Source organism: Atractosteus spatula, chromosome 8 (genome assembly GCF_055471065.1).
Source record: "Atractosteus spatula isolate fAtrSpa1 chromosome 8, fAtrSpa1.hap1, whole genome shotgun sequence".
Taxonomy (NCBI): domain Eukaryota; kingdom Metazoa; phylum Chordata; class Actinopteri; order Semionotiformes; family Lepisosteidae; genus Atractosteus; species Atractosteus spatula.
In genome coordinates, this window is record NC_142713.1 from 26,107,328 (window position 1) to 26,129,277 (window position 21,950).

At 38.6% G+C, this 21,950-nt stretch overlaps 1 protein-coding gene across 1 annotated transcript; it reads left to right on the forward strand.

Moving 5' to 3' along the window:
* Nucleotides 1-5,236: 5,236 nt before the first annotated feature.
* Nucleotides 5,237-12,067, forward strand: bbs10 (Bardet-Biedl syndrome 10). The gene is made up of 3 exons (XM_088923708.1): nucleotides 5,237-5,251; nucleotides 7,499-7,704; nucleotides 8,874-12,067. Exons 1-3 carry the CDS (start codon nucleotides 5,249-5,251, stop codon nucleotides 10,843-10,845), a joined length of 2,181 nt encoding a protein of 726 aa, XP_088779834.1. The 5' UTR covers nucleotides 5,237-5,248; the 3' UTR covers nucleotides 10,846-12,067.
* Nucleotides 12,068-21,950: the final 9,883 nt, after the last annotated feature.

Consider the following 21,950-nt stretch of genomic DNA (forward strand, 5'->3'; position numbering starts at 1 on the left):
ATGTAGTTCTTTTTGAGAGAAGTGAAGCTATTGACCTTGACAGCTGCTCTCAGTAATCCCCCTTAGTTTCCTTTTGTGTCCTGCGGTGGACAAACTTGCCCTGGCATCTTCCTACAGGCAAACCTGACGAGCATGAAGGAGATGATCATCTGGCATCAGTTTTGCTGGGTCATCTGTATGCTCAACTCAGACTTCCAATGCAAATTTTTTTTTTCCAGGTCAGTCATGACTTTAGGTCAAGAGGAGAGCAGACAAAGGTGTTCCAACATTAAGAAGTGCTAAATTGACACAATCTTATGGGAGACTACAGTCTTAAGAGTCTTCTGCGAGCATTTTAGCTTTCAAAACCATACAAAGACCACACATAAGATGAAAAAGTGGTACAACATGTTTTGGACCAGATCAGCAATCCAGGATCATCCTTCCTACTCAGGAACACATGCCCTTAGAGTTTGTCTATTCTGAATTTGTATAATCACTTATTTCTGGACCTTCAGGTAATCATGAATAGGTTACAATCATTCTCCACTGAGAGGGATACCAAAATATAGAAAATGTTTTTATTATTATTTATGTCCTTAACCTTTACAATGAGCAGTTAGTTACTAAAATCGGTTTTGCAGTTGTTGTAGTTTATTCACTCAGATTTTATTTATCTATAGAAAGCAGCCGGTCTATTGAGTTAGCATTGCTGTAGCTCCTTATTGCAGTTCAGTACAGGGAGCAAAGAATGCAAGCTGTTGGGAAAACAGGAGTTCGAGAGTGATCTACACTGCTGAAGAAACCTCCACTGCTCTGGAAAAATGCAGAATTTGTTTTACTTTGAAGCCTTTTCATTGGGAATCTCCTTCAATATTAACAAACACCACAAACCTTGAAAGTCAAAGTAACAAATCAAAACATAATCCTTTTGTTAAGAATTTTAAAAAGGTTCATAACTACATTATTTTAACTCAGGTTTCTCTATAGAACATGAAACAGATAATGTGATTAGTTGTCCTATGTTATGAGGACAAGGTGTGGACATTTGAGGCCATACAGTATGCAGTCTCTCAAAGCCAATCCTATTAATTGTGTTATTTGTTGTTACTGTTTCAGCAGATGGTCACCTTCTCAATAAGGCGGTGTGGTGGCTCTGTGGCTAAGGATCTGCGCCTGTGGCTGGAAGGTTGCTGGTTCATATCCTGCGGCCAGCAGAGGACTCCTACTGTGTTGGGCCCCTGAGCAAGGCCCTTCAGCCCAACTGCTCCAGGGGTGCCTTATAAGTAGCTGACCCTGCGCTCTGACCCCAAGCATCTCTCCCTGTCTGTGTGTCAACTTGGAGAGCAAGATGGGGTATGCGAAAAAACAAATTCCTAATACAAGAAATTGTATATGGCCAATAAAGTGATCTTATCTTAACAGTGTTGTGCAGCAATACAACTGTTCAGCAGAGGAAAGAGTTGGTAAGAACTGCATGCAGCATATCCAAAATCAACAGAGGCAACAGAGGGACGCAATCTTCCATCTGTTGCCTCTGTTTATGACAGCTGCATAAGTAGGTGTCCACAGACCCCTTCCACCCCGACAGCCCCTATTTTAAACTTCTCCCCTGAGGGAACAAGTTTCAAAGCATCACATGCAGTAATAGCACCTATCTAGAGGAAATTAGGCACCTCAGAATGTATTGGATTCTGTATTGCAAGTAGTAAATGGTAGTGAATATAAATACAAGTGGAATAGACCTTTGATTGATTGATTAATGTACGTATAAGTGTGTTTTGTTATTTTATATCTGGGCCGCACTGGGACAAATTCCAATCATCCTCACTGCCTTGGGAATAAAGTATTGAATTGAATTCAGCTGCAGTCAGCACTGCTTCCCTTTTATGTTAGCTTACATTAAAAATAATATTTTATCGCTTTATACAGTATGTTTAACAACTCGATTTCACCACAATTTCTCTTCTACACCATTTCAAGATGGGGGGAGAGCTGCTTTGTGTCCTTTAAATTAGGAGGTGTGTCTGAAGCATTTCAACGAATAAAAAGAATGAAAACCTGCAGAAAGATTAGGTGTCCTCCTAGACCAGGACGGAACATGTCTTAATTAGAGAGGAAAGTTTCTCCTCCCACACACTCAGTTTTGTTACTTGCGAATAGGTGAGGCTACAACAAGGTGCCACCAACAGTGTTATCATAACAGAGACAGAGCTCCGTGAAGTTGGCACCCCTACAAACAGCACAAACGACGAAACCCACCGCATTCGTTAGTGCTGCGCTTGTGCCGATTTGTGCTTTCGTTTCCGAGATATAGTGCCTTGTTTTTTCAGGTAATCATGTGATTATTTACAAGGAAGTTTGCAGGTAACAACATACTCGGTACTTTAACTCCTGATTGTGATGAAAACAATGGGGGCAATTTGTTTTCTGAGTTGGTCTGGTCAGACGGGGTGCATGTTTCAATATATTTCAATATAGCTCCTTCGTTTTCTGACTGTGATGTCACTCTGTGACGTACAAAAACAGCAAGGTCACAACCATAGATCTTTCAATTGTGATCTTTTGATCAGTTGACCCCAGCCTTTTCAGCCTTTACACTAATAAACAGTCTTACATTTAGGGAGGAGTTACTATGTTAGTTCATTGGGTTAGGTCAGTGGTTCTCAATTTTTTTGGACCAAGTACCACCCCTGATCAAACCAAAGCATCCAAGTACCACCTACAAGTCATCTTCTCATAGAACCCCCAGAAAATCTCAATGATCAACATGAGCACGCGTGTGAAAACCCATCCCAATTTTTCAGTGCACACAACAAATTTCCAGGGTCATCTGGTGTACCACTTGGGGGCGCTCTGCGTACCACATGTGGCACGCGTACCATAGTCTGAAAACCACGGGGTTAGGTGTTTTCTCTTTTAATTTTTAACCATATTCTCGAAAATGTATTGCTTGTGTACTCCTTTTATTGGTGAAGGGACACCGTTGCTGTGTCCTGACAACACCAGTTTCCAAATTACCTCTGGTACAACACAACATGAGTGCCCATATTCACATTTTTAGGTATTGGTTTCAAGATCTATATAATTTAACAATAAAAAAAATTGAAAGCACAAGCATAATGATGTAATGATCATAGACTTTACATTTCTATTCATTTTTGAAGTACCTTAATTATACGATTAAGATTGTTCAAATATCATGTATTCATTACAGAAAACAGCAATTAAAAAATGTATTTAATTAGAAGAATACAGGACATTGTGAATTAATAAAGACATCAAAATAAAAAAAAATAAGCCGATGTAGTTATTTTGCAAATAAGTAAAGCATTTTAAAAATAGTTTATCATTGACAGTAAACAAGCTGATCCACCTGTCGCTGCTAGCTTGAACAGCTCTCAGACCTGTGATTGGCTAAACCCCCGGCCTGAATCTTGGTGAACAGTTTGGGCCATGATTGGGTAAAATTTAGCAAGACTGAGAATACTATACAGTAACACATCCATGGGTTTCCAATAACTGATCAATCTGAGAGAAGTCGCACTGAGCTCAAGACTGAATAGAAGACAAAGAATGTCATGGCATCCACAGTGCGTTCACAACGTGAACAGCGTTCACGTTAGGGGTTCACGCATCACGATACCAGCCGCGTTACTATCGCGATCCCTATCACGATACCTTGCCTCCATGGCACCCTGGCGCCACTGTAGCGACATTAAGTCCATATATCGCAATATGACATACCCCGACAAACACTTTGTCTACATATCGCGGCAGGAAGTCCATACGTCACGAATAGACACGCCCAACAAAATGCTCCGCCCCCATCCCGCGACATGAACCCATTATATCGCGGTATGACATACCCTGACAGGATACGCCGCCCCCAAAGATTCAAAGTCCGACACGTCCTATCTGGGTATATCGTGATATGACACCTTGGTGGCGACAGCGGTACCAGAGTGCCATAGAAGCAAGGTGCCAGTCGTGATAGTCACGTGGTCCTTATCATGACATGCTGTGGAGGTCTCCTATTTAAGAAGGAGACAGTGAAAAACCGATAACTTTTTCAGATTTTACTAGTGTTTAATAATACACCCGCAACTCTTCTGATTAGGGTATGGTATTCGTGACAAATTAAATTTTTCTGCTCACACAAACGCACAGAAGATACTGTATTAAATGCAAAATCCACCGCCGCCCCCATCAATTCTAATAAATTGTAGAATTGTTATCCTCGCACCCATAACTAAAATTTTAGGTTTTAAAGTTTAAAGTTTTAGGCTTTAAAAACGGAACCACTCTCACACCAATGAAAATACAGTATAACGTAAAACCATACAGTAGCATGACGGTGCTCTTCTTGGGGAGTTTTTGTGCAGAAGTGGGACTGCATATGAAATTTAAAATACACAGCATCTTGATTAGGGGTGCATTAAAGATCTTTAAATTGTGCATATAAATATTTTACACTTTACAATTATGCATCAGTATCTCCCATATAGATTTGTGTTTAAACATAAAATATCATGAATGCACTACATTATTGTGGCATTTTTAATGAAAATATCAATGAAAAACCGGCATTACAAATTCACGGGTAGTACACCCAACACCCAAGAATTAAATATATAACACAGTTATATAATACATATATAATACAATACAATGTTTTCTGATCGGTTAGTCATAAGATTTGGCTCAAACCTCTGGAGTGGGTAATTAACCAAGGGCTAGATGCAAATACCGAGATGGGGTGGTCGGGGAATGCAAAAGATGAATGAGAAGGGATCTTTTAATTGAGGAAATGGTGTCAGCGATGTGATTACAAATTATTCTAAATGAAGTGAGGTTGAATTTGGCTGCTGTCATACCTCCTGAATTTTCGTTGTGAACTCCATTTATGTGGACGGCAGCATACATTTTGATAAAATTACGGATCCCCAACATGTATAACATAATGAAACATAAAAGATAAAAGAGTGTGTTGTTTCCTACACAGCTCCATTACAGCTCAATATCCCCCTTCCTTAGAACAAGCTGATCAATAGGATGCAATTGTGTCCTTTGGGTGCATCTATTTCATGTTATACGGTAGCGATTAGTTGCACACAGGAAAGGGAAGTATTTTGTTTCTAGAATACAGGATTGCAGTTATCCATTCTGAAGGCTGAGGTTAACATGCCGTTTGTTTGCTTGGTGGTGGAGTTGATCTGGCATATTTAAAACAAAGGGACCTTATTTTACTCAGGCGTGTTGCTCACAAATGGTATGTTTCTTTCACACTTGGAGATGTTAATGGTAAAATAGCATTGCTTTGTGCTTTGTGCCTTGTGACCAGTGCGTTTATAAACTCACCGGTCTTGTCGCAGTAAATGTTCATTTTACTTTTAAGGAACATTAACTGACGGTTTTGCAGCGATTTCAGATTTCTAATTCCATTTTTTTTTGTCGACGCAGCATTGTTCGCGAATATTCTGCGGGATGTACAGTAACTGATAAAACTTTCATTAGTTTGAAACCTAAAAGATATGCAATATAAGACAAACTCAAAGCCCATAGAATAGCTACGTCTTGTTGCTGTTCTCTGAATAAAGTACTGAGCCTAAATTATGTTTACTAAGTGTAATAAGCTGTGTTACTGTTTCTTTGGAGGCAATTGACTCGTTTGCTTAATACTAGTATTAGTTACTGCGTACAAAACGCCGTTTCCATTCAGGATGTTCCACTAGGGGGCGCATATGTAACATTTTGAAGATGCTTTCCTTAATTGAATAATATTGCGACATTTTGCGATAACTTTAACATAAGACATTATCAAAAGTTTTATTTTGATAGTAATTGGAAGAAGGAATTGAGCATTTATGAATATTAAAATATGCTCTTTTCATTTCAGATTCAAACACATAACAGAATATTGGTAATTCACAAATTTCGATGTTAAATATCAGAAACAAATGAATGCTTCTTTATGTAAAATTTATTTGACAATTATATGTAAAAACATAATATTCTTGTTTTGTTAACTAATTAAAATCATAATTTGCATGAATGTATTGCCTTACCAATAGATCCAAAAGCACTTTATAAAGAGTAGGGGACTCACCTACAGTGCGTGTGCAACCATCTTGGACCAGCAGCCCCAAGTACACAACAATCACTCCTTCTTAAAAGAAATTCTGTTCTTGGAGAAACAATTGTAAGTGATTTCTAATCAACTAACAACCAAAAATGGTTAGATTGATGGTTTACTACTGCAGCAATCAATGAGAATCCTAACTTCTATTTTGGAATACAGTTAAATTCCAGTCTAGAGGGGATTTCTCAAACTAAAAATGAGATTAACAGGTCTAGATGGATGTAAAAACAAGTGAAATGTTTAGTAGATCTTAAATCATGGTAATGTATCAATCTAGACTGAACCGAAAACAATTTCAAATCTAAAAAAAATATGGTAAAGATGAAAGTCATTGTATACAAAGATACAACAGTCATGTTTTCATTGAGATCACAAAAAGGTCATTTTTCCTAGTGTAAGAAAAGTTCCAACAGGAAAATTAAAGTGTATTTAGGTGAAAAAAAAGTATTTCTTTGCTTTCTTTACAGTGCTGAGCGTTGCAGAGCCCTTTAAGAAAACGCTAACAGATGTTAAAGAATTGCAATTATTTTTAAGGAGGACAGTTGAGTAGTTGTAGAGATGTTTTTAGTTCGATTGGATTAACTCAGCATTAGTGATAAATTTAAAGTAAGAAAAATCTATCCATTTTTGTGGTTTAGTTTTATGTCTTTTTATGCTCCCTTTCATCCCATGAAATTTAATTGAATTGTGACCGCTGTACAAAGTAAATTCTTTCACTTGAATTGAATGAACAGAAAGCCCCTGAGGCACGGGTGACATCTGAAGGAAAACTGAGTTCATAATATTCAATTTGATAAAGGGGTTGGAGTCTACCAGCTTGAAGGTTTACAGGCTAGTGGTGTTTGAATAATTTATGTTGAAGCTTCTTTCTGGAAAGGTCAATACTGGTGAGGGCACAAAAAATCCCCTTTCATCATGTTTTACCTCCAAATGCCAACCTTTTTTTCTGATTTGGAAATTCTGTATTTTATTAAAATCTTCACTGAGTGAATTGAATTTCCACTGATTAAGCCAAAATTCTCTTTTGTGCTTTTATTATTTTTATTTTGTTGCTTTTGAGCCCTCACATACTGTATACTCCCACTATAAAACAGATGCTCCTATGCCTTCGAGTGGCATTAACTTTCTTGTTTTAAACATTTGGCTTTTTCATATATTTTGTTTCAATTAGCAGGTCTGTGAATTCAAGTAAACCCCTGTATAGAAGCATGTAACCTGTTCTTAGGATCTATGCTTTACCACTCATTATTAAAATAACCATTTTTGTAGCAGAAGGTGTTTATCATAAATAGGATATTCCTGATTAGTCTTGTTCTGGGTTGGATTAGCACAGTTATATAACATCTGTGACTTAAAACTCTTTATATTTGGTTTTAGTGTAACAGTGTGAAGATGAAAAGTGTGCAGTCTTTGGATATTGGGACTCTTGTGCAGATAGCTGAAACACTGGAATCTATTGTCTCTCGTTGTTTTGGACCAAATGGAGGCCTGGTGCTTTTCACAAAAGCCACAGGAGAGGTGCTGTTAACGCGTGATGGAAAGAAGATTCTCCATTCTCTTCTTCTGGATCATCCTGTAGCTAGGTAATCATACAGATAACTTACTGAATCACTTCAAATTTGAAGCATTTTGAGTTCATCTATGTGTGTCTAAGCATTTAATCAGTTTGACTGGCAACACTTCATGCTCAAATCTTGTTGGACTAAAAGAAAAAGCTGACACGGATCAGTTAAGTGATGTGTTATGAGACAGACAAATGAATGGCTAGACAGCTCTATGTACCAAAATATCCATCCTGCTGACTTAAAAATGGTTGAATTCACCATGTTTAGTGAAAGCGTAACTTGTTTTTCACTTTAAAAAGGATAGTGTGTTTACTTTAGAGTTTATATAAAACTCTAAAGTAAATGTAAATGATCACAATGCTTGTGCAGCTGAGATTATTGCGAAACACTGCTTTATAAACCCCTTCCCCCATTCCCCGGACAGCTCTCATCTCATAGCCAACTTCATACCAGCTGCCAGATCTATGAAGATGCAGTGAATAGGGAGAGATGACTGCTGCTGAGTCTTTAATGTGATACTCCAAAATTGCAAAGTTAAAATTAAAGCACATCGTTAAAAATGAACTTGGTAAATCCAGATCAGTTACCGACGACAGTGACTGTCACATCTCTCCACGGAGGTAAGAGGTGCTTATTGAAAAGATATCTGGGTTTCTGTGCATTTATGAGAAATGCTGATAAGTGAACTAAACTGCTGCTACTACCCAACTTTTTAACAACATGAATGTGTTTGAATGTGACAGTTGTGTTTCAATTAACCCTAAAGCCCTGCAATAGACTGTAGGAGTTAATTTTTAAGTACTGCATGAAAACATCTCAAAACAAAATTCACATAGAATAAAATGCATATAATATAGAACCTCTGATGGTTTTAGTTTTGGTTCCACATTTTAGGAAGTTCCAAATGTCACGGTCCATGTAAATATTTTACTTTAAAACTGTGATATTGGACCTTAAGAGCTTTCAGTGTAGAAATACATAACCTATATCTTTAAATCTAAATTCTGATGCTTTGTGAATGCTTTGTTATTTTTTAAGAGGGATTTGATGTTATGCTTTTTCACTTGGAAATATTGTTTTTCATTTTATGTTTTAGCGAGAATCTGAGTAAAATATGTCAAAACTACATGGCCTTTTCTGGTTCAGAGGAATTTAAAAACTCTTTTTTTTGTTATTCCCCCTTTCAGAGTGCTGGTGGATTGTGTTTCTGTCCACTGCAGCATGACGGGTGACGGTGCCAAGTCGTTCATTCTGCTCCTGTCTGCGCTGCTTCGAGGGCTTCAGGCCTCAGTGGAGAAGGGCACAGGGCGACAAACCACCTGTCACAACTCTTCAGGCAGAGGAAAGCAAGCAAGTCAAGAAGTAAGAAAGGTGGCCAACTGTCTTCTTACGTTTCAGACCCAGGTACTGGATGGAATTATAAAGCAGCATTTCGGTCAGCACGTCACATCTTTGTTTTCTAATAATGGCCAGACCATGAGTAAAGATCAAATGAATTTGCTTATGGAGGCTTATTTTTGTGGAAAAACAGGCAATGGGGACTGCAGATTTTTGAGTCAGATGGCTTGTGATTACTTTTTCAAGTGTAACTGTGAACAGGAAAGGGACACTGGACTAAATTTAATCTGCACACAGTTTTTAGAGCTTCACACAGCAGTAACAGGTCTCCCTGTACGCTGTTCAAGGATATTGGAAGGACTGGTCCTCCACAGAGATTTCACGGTGTACTGCCCAGCAGATGGCCATTTTAAAGCCTTGGTTGTGACTGAACCTGTTCAGCCTTCTTTCTCCGGCACAACACTACACCTCAGATCAGAATCTCAGCTCCAGAGTTGTTATAGCTGGATCAGTAACAGAGTGGAAGAAGTGATAACGTCTTTACAACGGAACCAAGTAAAGCTCATACTATCTAGTGTGAAGCAATCTGACCTAGTCATTTACCATGCAAAACTAAGAGGTATATCGGTCTTGGAATGTGTAGAGGGGGAGGAGCTGTCTGTGTTTTGCCACCTTAATGGAGTTTTGCCGCTTGCAGCCTGTTGGGATATACCACACATTAGACAAGAACACCTAGCCACCATGACGTTTTGCAAACCTGTTTTGCTTGGATCACACAGGTATGCTCATGTCGGATTCCTGAATAAGACTGATTTTAACTCGCATTGTCTAGTTCTCTGCGGACCTATTCTTGGTCTGACGGAACAGTATGTGTCTGCCTTCCAGGGTGCTTTCCGAATGCTTCAGCAAGCCTGTGAGCCTGTTTGTTTATGGAACAGTCACCGCTTACACAGCAAGCATTCTGTAAGAGGCGCCCATAAAACAAGCTGTAGCTTGAAGTCTGCTCTCAAGTCAGGTAATGACACAGCTGCTGACAGAAGCAGTGACTGCCATGATGATCAGTGCCCTGCCATTGGAGAATTGCACTGCAGCAGTGCTTCAGTTGATGATGAAAAGAGAATGGAAGGAACAGTGAAAAGAGAGCCAAGGAAGCTTCAAAGCAAAAGATACGACTGCAGTGGTCCACTGAATGGAACCAACATCAGTGGTCGTGGCTCAGATGAAAACTCTCAGGATAGCACTGAATCGGGACCATGTCCTCAACGGTCTAGACCCACAATTGATGCTTCTAACGAACCAACAGTACAGAGAAAATCAGTTCTTTTCAGCGATCCAGTGAAAAATGTGCTAGAGAAGTGCTGCAGGATCACGTTTGGTAATTTTGAAGCTATGGGCCAAGTATTCAACCAAAAGCCTCCTGAGACGTTAATAGAAGCAGGCAGCGTTTTGCCAGTAGGAGGCGTATTTGAGTTCCTTTTACACCATTACCTTAAACTGTACTCCAAGCAGGATGTTGAGTCCGACACCAAAACAGCTTGCAATATAATTGCAGAAGCTGTGCTGAACATACCCAGAAGTGTTTATAGGGAAAAGGGCACAAACAGACAATTTTTAGAAGTGCACACAAAATTCGCACGTGATATAAAAATAAAAGGCCAAATATGTGGCTGGTTAGATTTTAATGAGTCGGTGTCCTGTAAATATCAGCTGTTGGTCTCAGTGCTGCAGTGTCTGCATACGCTGGTGTCCCTCGACTTTCTGGTTCACAGCTCCAGAAGGACTCATACTGGAGTAGAATGTGAATCAGAAGACAGTGACTAAATGCTAAAATGTTACTTGTTTTGCAACTTGAAGACCTTTGTACATTGTCTTTTTATGGATGTTAATTATTTTGAAAATGGCTTCTGTTTCAATTTATGAATACACTGTACTAAGCACTCATTAATGTAACATCAAGATTTTCTGATTCTGTATATAAAAGTCAAGTGTACAAATAGTTATCCTTTAAAGTTATGTGAAAGTTACATTCCTGTACATTATAAGAAGTATTTTTTTTTACTATATTCAGGTATCCTATAAATTTTGCCTGCTATTTATTGAACCACATATTTATTGTCTTATCTAAGTGATTGTTCTGTTTGAGATATTCACAAAGTTGTGTGATTTGTTGATGGCTAGTGTCCACTAACTTAAGTCATAGATGTTTCTAAAAACATTTGGATTTGACCTCTGAAAATCCAGAGGTCTTAGTTCTGTTTTTACTGTTATTAAAAACAATTTAACAATCATTTATTCAGAGACCTATATTCAACATAATCACGATGAACCTGAACTAGTGTATGATATTAAGCACCAAAAACTATATGGTTTAATTTTGAAGCCATACTAAATCAAGGACCTATTTCATGGAGGATAGGCTCTTAAAAATGGTGTTCACCTTTTTAAAAATGTATAAGTTTAAAACTTAAGGTTGAGTGCCACAACACAGAATAGTGGTGAGGGCATCAGACAAGAGGGTCATGAGCTCAAATCTCAGATAAGACTCTGATGTTGTTCCTTTGAACAGCGTACGTAATTCAGAATTGCTCTGGAAAAATGCCTAGCTGTATAAGTACCCTCCAGGCCACCATTGTAAACAAGAAATTGTTTCTCAATTGACTTATCCGGTTAAATCAATGAATAAAGAGAGGTTTTCTTTTTTGCTTGGAATATACAAAATCTTTGTGTGTCATATGATGATGACGACAATCAGATACAAAAGTGAGCTCTTGGCAGTACAGACTATTTTTCTAAATGTGAAGCCGCTGCCATATTTCTTCATATAAGTCCAAACTGTAGTGACTGTTCCCATCAAACCCACAGGACTCAATAAAGTAATTGTAAAGAAATGTTCCAGAAGCCTCTGGCCCTGAAATAAAGGCCAAAACAATCTGAGAAAGTCGACGACACTTAAAATGCTCTTTTTTTCTAATGCTAAAAAGTCTTATATACCAAGCATTGTAAATGTGATCCAGTTTATAAAATTGTTTTAATATGGTGGAAAACTGTTCCATGTACTTTAGTAGCCCAAGAATGTTCAAAAGAGTGTATCTGTGACTTCTGTAAGCTCTTGCCGTGAAGATATTAGTGTACACATTCTGAAGTTAGGAGAATGTTTTGTATTCCGTGCTGAAAAGAGAAGAAAGGACATGCAACGTTTCGTCTGTGGAGCCTTCTTCGGTTGTAAGGATGTGGGTGCTTTCCTTTCTTCTCTTTTCAGCATGGAATAAACCTATTACTTGTTCCTTTGCAGCCTACGCATGCTGACGCAGCTACCCACCTGAGTGTTCTGTATGACTGCTTTTGTCAAGTAGTGGTCATTTATAGTTGGAAATCATCAGTTTACCATACCCGTCATTCAGTTAAAATTGATGGCAAAGAGCTTAAACATCGGGTGGCACAGTCCTGCAGTGTCTAACATTGCTGCCTCGCAGTGCTGTGAACCTGATTCTTGAGTGCTCCAGTTGCCTCGTACAGTCCAAAGACATTCTGGCAGGTAGTTGGCTTCTGGGAAAATTGGCCCTGATGTGAGTGTGTGTGTCTGTGTGTCCCCTGCAGTGGACTGGCACCCCGTCCAGGGTGTAGCCTGTCTTGAGCCTGTTGCTTGCTGGGATAGGCTCTGTTCCCTACAACCCTGAATTGGATGACGCAGTTTGAAAATGTATGGGTGGATGGAGCACCAGCGCCTACAGCCCTGGCTTTCAGGAAAAAGTGTAGATGAGTTAATGGATTATTACAATTATTTTTCTGTTCTGATCTGTGAAATGACTGAGGCTACAGATGTAACAGTGATAATAAAGCTGCCAAAGCTCTACAAGGATCTATGGCTGAGCATGTTTCTGGCACCAGGGTTACTTGGGACAAACTTTCTCTTATTGAAGAGTCATTTTCCAAGTTGTTTTTACCAACAGACCACAAGCAGAAATCGATTGCCAGACTTCTGGCTCATTTGAACTGCAATAACCGTTTTGTTTCAAGAGGTTTCAAGATGTTATTTAAAGAATGCAGTGTAAAGAGAAGTTACAGTATTTTTAAGACCACCATTGGACTTCTTTCTGTTGTGATTCTTTTTCTGTAGGAGGGGGTTCAAGCATTTTATTAAATTCACAGGAAACCTATGACCAGCAATCAGTCACTTTGTGAAAACTTAATTTGTCCTTTCAAAGCAGTTTTTTCATTTATGGTAACGACATGGTTAAGGATCGCAGGAAGGCAAAGCAAAATATCATTCTAAGCCTCAAAAGTAAAACATGTTAAAAGCCTACAAGTAGCAGCATAGTATTATAAATCCTCAATACCCATTACTATCACCACTTCAGGCATCCCACATTCGTCTAGAGGTTGCTGAGCAGCTCTTAATGAGTGTACAAGAAGGATAAAAAGGGAGAAATGTATATCGTAACAATGCATTAAACTAACTATGAAATAATTACACAAGATAAAGAATGATAGCACACTGATGTGTTGGCTATCTAACATTTCTTTCTGATGACATCTTAGTTAATTAATTCATATTTAATAAATTATAGGCTGCATTAGTTAAATGTCATTGGACCAACAAAGCACATTGCAGTCTTGTGTACTGTAGTTGCTGGGGTAGGTACATTATATGACTGTTCTTTTATTGTGTATCTGTGGTATCCCTTTTAAGGCCTCAAGAAATTTGATCAACTTCCCTTTCACAAATATCTCAAAAGCAATTTCATCCTTTCAAAATGTATATATTTTCCGTCTACAAAAGATATTTTTACACTAAAACATTATACTGTACATTGTTGTTAGTGCACCAGCAGGAAGTGATCCTTCTAGTTTATAAAAAAACAACCTTCTCTTGGTCTGATAGCATGAGCTTGAATTACTTATTTTGCCAGATGGGCAGCATGAGATTTCTGTTGCAAATGAGGCCTCTTATTCAACATGCATCTTTTCTTTCAGTGTATGGAAGTTGTCGTATTTACCACTTCATTTGTCTTAATAAATATAATTTATAAATAAATGTTACGTTTCTTTAACATTCATTCTAGTTTGTATATGGCATATATTGCTGCTTCTTCTCTGTATTATTATATTCATAACAGTCACTTGCATGTGTGACCAGCTGCACATGAGTCAATTTAATCTTCTAATACACTCGATCAGTTTGTAGTCTGCTATAAAATTCTTCAGTTTTAAAAAAATAAATTTAATTAAATGTATTTTAATGCATACAATATATGGTAGAGTATATGTAAAAAATTGCTCTGGTTGTTTTTCATTTTTATTTCAAAACCAACCAGCTGGCATTGATTATCCCTCCATTTTTCAATAGCTTTATCCAATCTGAAGGGCACACAATGACCCAACACACACACCAAGGCCAATTTTCCCAAAAGCCAGTTAATCCACCAGTATGTCTTTGGCTTGTGGGCGGAAAATTGAGCACCCAGAGAAAATCCATGTGAACACAGGGAGAACATACAAACTCCACTCAGGACCTCAGGAATTAAAACCAGGGCACCTGCACCTGGTAGCACATAGAGCAATGCTAGCCACTGCTCCACCATGACATCCTCATTGGTTATCATAATGTTTTAATCCACTATTCAACTAACTGGTGCATAACAGAGCAGAGCTCCTATGGCAGGTTCTGTAAGTAGCACACACCTGTTACCACTGTAATGGACTGAATGTGCTAACATGCCATAAGCAAATGATCACAAGTCTGTTTTTGAACTACAGTACTTTGGTTTTTTTTTAATTCATTTAGCTTTATGTATTAATTTATCTAAATCAAGTCATTTTATTTAACTTTCTGTTTTTGGTAGGTTACAGGAGGACATTTCTAGTGTGAATATACTGTAGCACTCTTGGGTTCACGTGGGTATGCGCCCTCGCCGCTACCACCTCAGGTTGGCCCCCCCACCGCTGGGGACTCGAACCTGGGCCTCCGGCGTCACTCAACAGGGACCCAGCCAGTTGAGCTAAAGGGAAATCTCCCGTCAGCCTGATGGCTGTGGTCCCTGCTATTCACAGGGAAGGGCGGTAACGTCCGCGCTGGTAAGCCGGCTCGCACAACCTGTAATGTCGGGCGTATGCATTACGATATGCTAATATACTGTATTATAGTACTATAAGGGGTAGAAGTTCCATTAGAGTACAATTGATGTAGATTATAAATTGTTAAAGCTATCCATTCAGTCAGAGCATCCACTTTGTAATTCACATTAATCCTATTATACTTTTTTTGCATAAATGTATTTGCCATGCTCAGATTCTGATGGTGGAGGTAGGTGATTGTGATACTGCTACTCTGTACTGTGAAAGTAACCCCACCTCAGGATAACCGAAAGACAAACTTTCAAATGAACATGCTCCACACACAATAAGGTTAGTATTTTAGTCTTTAACTTTTTCAAGCAAATAAGCTGCCAATGCTAAGAATTGCTAAGAAATGTCTTGTGAAGATGTTTCTCCTATAAGTCTTAGCATACTGACTGTGTGTCAGTATTGTGCAAGACTGGTGGTTTATTATGGCAGTGAACTCAGAAGACAAATGAGGCCTTGAAACCTGGCTGGAGGTCATGTAGACTGATTGGACTCATTTATCATTTCATTACCAGCAATTGCTCTGGCTGCCTGCTGCAAAGGCTATACACCTCTCCACAATGATTACTCCTTTCCTCAGTCGTGTAAGATATGCTTCTCACACTTACAATGCATTGTAAGAGTCTGATTGGAAATATTAATGTGACCTGTGAGGTTATTGTAAAGCAAGTGGATAAGGCTATCATTATGTGCAGTTGTAAGGCTGTTTTATGGGTTCTGGAAGTATTCATGTTTTAATGAAAGTATTCTTCCACAGGCAGTACAGAACTGATTGCATCTGAAAGACTTAAGTCACTCAGCTTGCCTACGATCTGAAGATTAGAAAGGTTAATTAGGAAATCAAAAAATTACTGTGTAACACAAATGTGACTCTAGAATTAAAATCACTGACAACAGTGCCCTGGTGACTGGTTTGTTTATTAAATACATTCACCTGAGCATTTACCTCTTGGTACTATATATTAGCCCCACCCAAGTTCAGCATACCTTTGGCAAATAGTTCAGCTCCGTGGACAAAACACACATTCATTCAACGTTTCTCATTTAGTTCCTCAAGCCCCTTTGGCTACTCATGTATTTGTAAACATAAAGCTATCTGAACACATTTGTAATGATGAAAATATTTCCTTTTAATAAAATGCAAATCTAATGCCTGTGACACAGAAAAATAATGCGGTTCATGTTTTTGGGGAATGGTGTGGTGGATGGATGAAGCAGTTCTACAAAAAATGTGCAAAATGGCATACTAATGGATAAACAAATGTACATATGCAAAAAGCTTTCAAGAATTTTATTCAAATATCTTTTTTCCCTTAATTCTCAATATGTCTCTTCTCTGCAAAAAAAATATTAACTGACCGAAAGTACCTTCATGTTTTTTGGTCTTGGTTTGCTTCAACAAGCAGGATCTTCATTCTGACAAAAAAAAAAATTAAAGGAAATGAAACTAGAGGGCTTAGGTCATCATTTCTCCTATTAAGGTACAGTATTTTTGCCTTTAAAAAATGGCATTCATGGTTTACAAAGATGCCAAGTCCCACCCACGTTTTTTTTTTAAAAAGGCATGTGGAATGTCCTTAACAAACATAAAAGAGGTAATCCACAACATTTCAGGTCACAGAACGCTGGCTCAGCACCACGTTTATCCCCTATGGAATCACTAGCAGATAAAAGAATTGCTGCAGCAAAGCTCTCATTCACTGCAGGATTAGGCAAGCATTACCACTCTCACTGCCAGGGAGAGATGTGCTCTAGGCAAGTATTCAAACATCAGCCACACCCCACACAGGTCTAACACAGGCCTCACACAGGCAATGTTACAGACCAGGTTTACAGCACTCCGTCAGTGCAGCACAGGCTAATACAATAACCCAAGGACTTAAGGTTGACTTCACTAATTCTAATTTGTTGTTCGCATACAGACAGTGCACAAGCCCTTGATAAAGTTATAACAAAAAAACATACAGCAGAAACATTTACGAATTGAATTCCCCCTAAAAAAGAGAAAGTGTAGTGCAATTTTTATGTTATTGCACAGAACTAAGTCTGTTTTTCCAAATGTAAGTCCAGAAAACACAAGGGTCACATTTATTCTCAACACTGTTAGTATTTTGGAAACCCTCTTCTTGGCATGGATGTGTTGTGTGGTCCTGGCACTTTTGAGGGTTGATTTTTGACTGTTTCTCCAAGCAAAAATGTTCCTTCAGGCCCTTTGGTTTTTTTGCTCGAGAGCTGACTTTTTGAGATCAAACCACAAATCTGCAGTTTGAGATGCAGAGAACATACTGTATATATTACCTGCTGTTAACCATCTCTTTGTCAATTTGGAGGCGTGGTTTCCATCACTGTTGTGCTAAAATGACTGTTTTTGCCAAGAGGGAGCTTCTTGGCAGATGGAGCCTGGTGTCTGGCCAGATTTTTGAGGTACATGCTAGAGTTCATGATTCCCTCTCTTTACAAGGGCGACATGACAAATAGATGAAACACAATGTGTGAAAAGAGTGTTTTCTCAGTATTCACATTTTTATGCCAGACATAACTCAGATGGGCATGACCAAAACTCAGTTCTCATTTAATCTGACCATTGAAGTTCCAGATTTAATTTGGCAGATTTGAGTCACCTAAATCTCTTATGGTTTACACCCAAACCAGTATGTCTTATAACTCTTGTCAGATTTTCCACTATACCAGTAGCCTTAAATGTCATCATAATTGATGGTAAAATGGGTAGCAAGGTGGTTCATTGGTAAGTTTTGCTCTATAGCAAAGCTGGGACCATGGGTTCAATAACAGACCTGGGGTGCTCTCTGTGTGGTGCTTGTAGCTAGAATGAAAATTGTCAGGGCCGATTTTCCCAGAAGCCAATTAACTTACCAGTACGTCTTTGGAGTGTGGGAGGAGACTGGAGCACATGGAGAAAACCCAAATGAACATGGGGAAAACAAACAAACTCCAAACAAACAGCATCCTACTGTATAAACTGGGAAACTTGCAGTTTAAAGAGCCTGCCTATGAAAAAGACTTGAAATGTTTATATTAACACTATTTATGTATTTTAGACAATGTGGGGAAGCAATCAAAATGTTAAGATACATAGTAAAAAGCATATAATTTAAGGAATGTTATAATTTCATTATAATTTCACAGTGTGCTAGTAAGACTTAATTTAGAATATAACATTTTAGGAACCACATTACAAAAACATTGATGCTCTTGAATTAGTCAACAGATGTATAACCAGGTAGTTTCCTGGACTTCAAGGAATGTCCTTCTATAACTTTGAGTCTTTCCAGTCCTGAACAGAGATGACTGTGATGGGCTCTCATTAAAGTATTCAAAATTCTCAAAGGTCCTGACAGTGAGCCCAGTGGATTTCTTCAGAATCAACAGGGAAACAAAAAGATGTGTATATTTGGAAACGCATTTAAAATCACCTGAGAACAGGTGATTTAACACATAGGGTCATGAGGCTCCAGAGCTATGTTATTAAAGCAAGTAGTTTCAAGAAACTGCTGGATAAGCTTCTCAGATCCTAAGATACAGTCTAACTAGTCCAAACAGCCTCATCGCATAACCACAGCTGCATTTTTTTTAAGTTTTACTTCATGGCTACTATTCCTTCTGAGCCTCACCTGGACAAGTCGTATTTGTGTTTCACTAATAGATTTATTAAGTTCAGGATAACGAAAGAAAGCCTTCAACAGGCATGAAACGTGTTCTCTATGTCATTTTCTGGCTTTATCCCAAAGACATCTTAGACCAGTGTGGCTGTTCATGGGTTTTATGAGACAGTTTACTTAGCAGTAGGACGTTTGTCTCCTTTTTCTTAGTATTCTTACAGGAGAGGTCCTTACAATTTCAGCAAGCTGTGTATTTTCATTGTCTGTTCCCGATGATTCAGTGTTCTGGCAACACAGAAGTTCAAATATTGTATAAGTGTATCCAGGCAGAAAGGTTCAGTTTCTTACAGCATCTGGAAAGAAAGGCACAATTCCAGAATTGTACTGGATGTACAATTTAAATACATTTGTAACAATTTAAATATATTATTTTATTTTCTTGAGCTGCGATTTTCCCCTGAACTGTGCATTATTTCCTATTTCTAGCAATAGCTTTACCTTAAATACAACCTTTATATCATCTAAAATTAAAAGCTCATTCTTCCATTTGCATGGAAACCTCCAATTCAGATTTCTAAAATGCCCCAGAAAAAATCAAAACCTGTAGTCCTCTGATGGGTTTAATGTACTGTACATGTAACTCTAAAATGTTTAATTTAAAGATTACAGCTAGATTTATTGAAAGGCACTGTTCTGCTTAAGCAGTCCAAGTGATCTCCAGGCTCTAGGTGCTGTTCTATGACTTCGACATTATCACATTCGACTACAGTGTTGCGTGAAGGGAGACGAGGCAACATCATTGTATAAGCCATCCATGTTGCGATCTGTTTGGCAGGAAGGACGTTTTGTGAGAGTTGCCTCTGCTGGGAGAAACTGTGGAATTGCAGGTGACACTGTAGGAAATGTCTTGAAAATGGGTCTGACCATTTTGTGAAGTGGCAAAGTGCTTGCATGATGATGGAGACCAAATTCCCAGCATCTATCAAAAAAGCCAAGAAGTATGTTCAGATTAAGGCTACAGTGAAAAACAACATTATGGCCAGCAGCCATATCACTCTGCAACTCACAACTGGCAACCCACTGAAGCTAAGCAGGTGTGAGCCTGGTCAGTACCTGGATGGGAGACCTCCTGGGAAAAACTAAAAACCGGTAAAACCGAGGTCCTGACTCTCTGTGGTCATTAAAAATCCCAGGGCGCTTCTCGAAAAGAGTAGGGGTGTAACCCCGGTGTCCTGGCCAAATTTCCCATTGGCCCTTACCAATCATGGCCTCCTAATAATTCCCATCTATGAATTGGCTTCATTACACTGCTCTCCTCCCCACTGATAGCTGATGTGTGGTGAGCGTTCTTGCGCACTATGGCTGCCGTCGCATCATCCAGGTGGATGCTGCACATTGGTGGTGGTGGAAGGGAGTCCCCATTACCTCTAAAGCGCTTTGAGTGGAGTGTCCAGAAAAGCGCTATAGAAGTGTAAGCAATTATTATTATAACATTCACTGTTTTAATTTGAAAAAAATCCAAAGCTGCTGGCCAGCAAAATAATTAGAGCTTTTCTGTTCTGAATGGATACTGAAGTACTGACAAAACCCATTGTCCGAACAAGATTTTTTGGCTTTTTTAAAACTGTGCTGCTTGCGGGTGCCCTTCTACAGTATATTCGGCAAGAGAGCTGGTAAACAAGAGAGTAGGAGGAAACACAAGTACATTTCGCAGACTTTGCAGCTCCAGTCAGCCACTCTGGGATCAAAAATAAATGGTCTGTGGGCAGGAAAGGGGAATTTGTGATGATACACTAATTCTATTACCTCACAGTCCAAAAGGCAACAATGTAAGATATAACAGCCACTTCTTCACTTAAACTGGTGTCATCACCGAGGGATTCACAGGATTGTGCCCAGGTCACACAATATTCACTGAAGTCTTAACACATGAAAACATAAGAAAGGTAACAAATAAGGCCATTTGACCCAACTTGCATGTTTGGGAGTTAGTAGTTAGTTGATCCAAGGATCCCAGCCAGCCATTTCTTGAAAGAAACCTGGGTATGGGCTCTAATAACATGGCTGAGCAGAAACACCTTGGGTAAGTGGTTGGGTCATGGTTGGTTTTAAATGCAAGTGCCCTCTGGCTTGTGTTTTACTGTTCATTCGGAAGGAGTACACTGGGTTGATTTTGTCAGTGCTTTTGAGGATTTGAATACTCGTAAAGGATTTCCTTGAAGTCTTCTAGCTCCACTGCCATCCTAAACTGGAGGAAGTAGTTACAAAATGGAGGGATGGGAATACTGAATACAGGAGATTTGGTGATCTAAAAAAAATAACATGCTAAATAAAGCCCTGTAGTTATAATCCTTTGTTAAGAGGATCATTTAAAAAAAATAAATTACTCAATCCAACCAGCTAGTGTATGGGTAGTTGTTAGCAGTCCGTCTGTTCTAATACTGACATTCTGTTATTAAACTAGATTTAAATCAAAGGAAATTGTTTTAATGCTGACGGTTTTGTTCTGTCTGACAGTTTGTCTTTCAGGATATTTTTAAAGAGTTCTTCTGTCATTGTGGCCAGTGGCCACCCTGTCTCCTCAGGAGACCTTAATTAAACACTGCTGAGCAGATTGCAATTTTGCAGAGTGCTACAGTGAGAGCAGATAAATGAATAATCCATGAGAAAATCCAGAACTTTTTTGCATCTTATTTTTGTGATGTTGCTTGTTAAAATCAAAATCAATATTTTCCTAAAAAAAGAAAACAAGCAACTTTTCATCTTCATTCTTTGTAACCATTGTTAGCTATTGCATATATTGCATATAGCCAATAGATTTTTTTGCTTGGCCACAAAAATATAATCAGCTTTAACCCTTGTATCAACAGCAAATATGTTTTAAAAAATAAGAGCTATTTTGTTGTGCTACATTAATTGAAGTAATGCTTACAGAAAATTTTGCATTTGTGTGTCAAACCAAGATGGAGAAGCAGGGATGGACACAAATCTATACAGTACACCAGGTGTTCGTGCTTCAGGATGTGGAGTGCCTAGAATCTGTTGAGATTTTATCTTCTATCCCAAGACCTACAATTTGTGCATGTTTAACCAGCTCTAGAGTAAAGTTGTGAAGGTACATCCCATTACATTGAATGACACATGTTCGGCGGCCCTCGTCTGGAAAAGATTCAGAATTCTGCA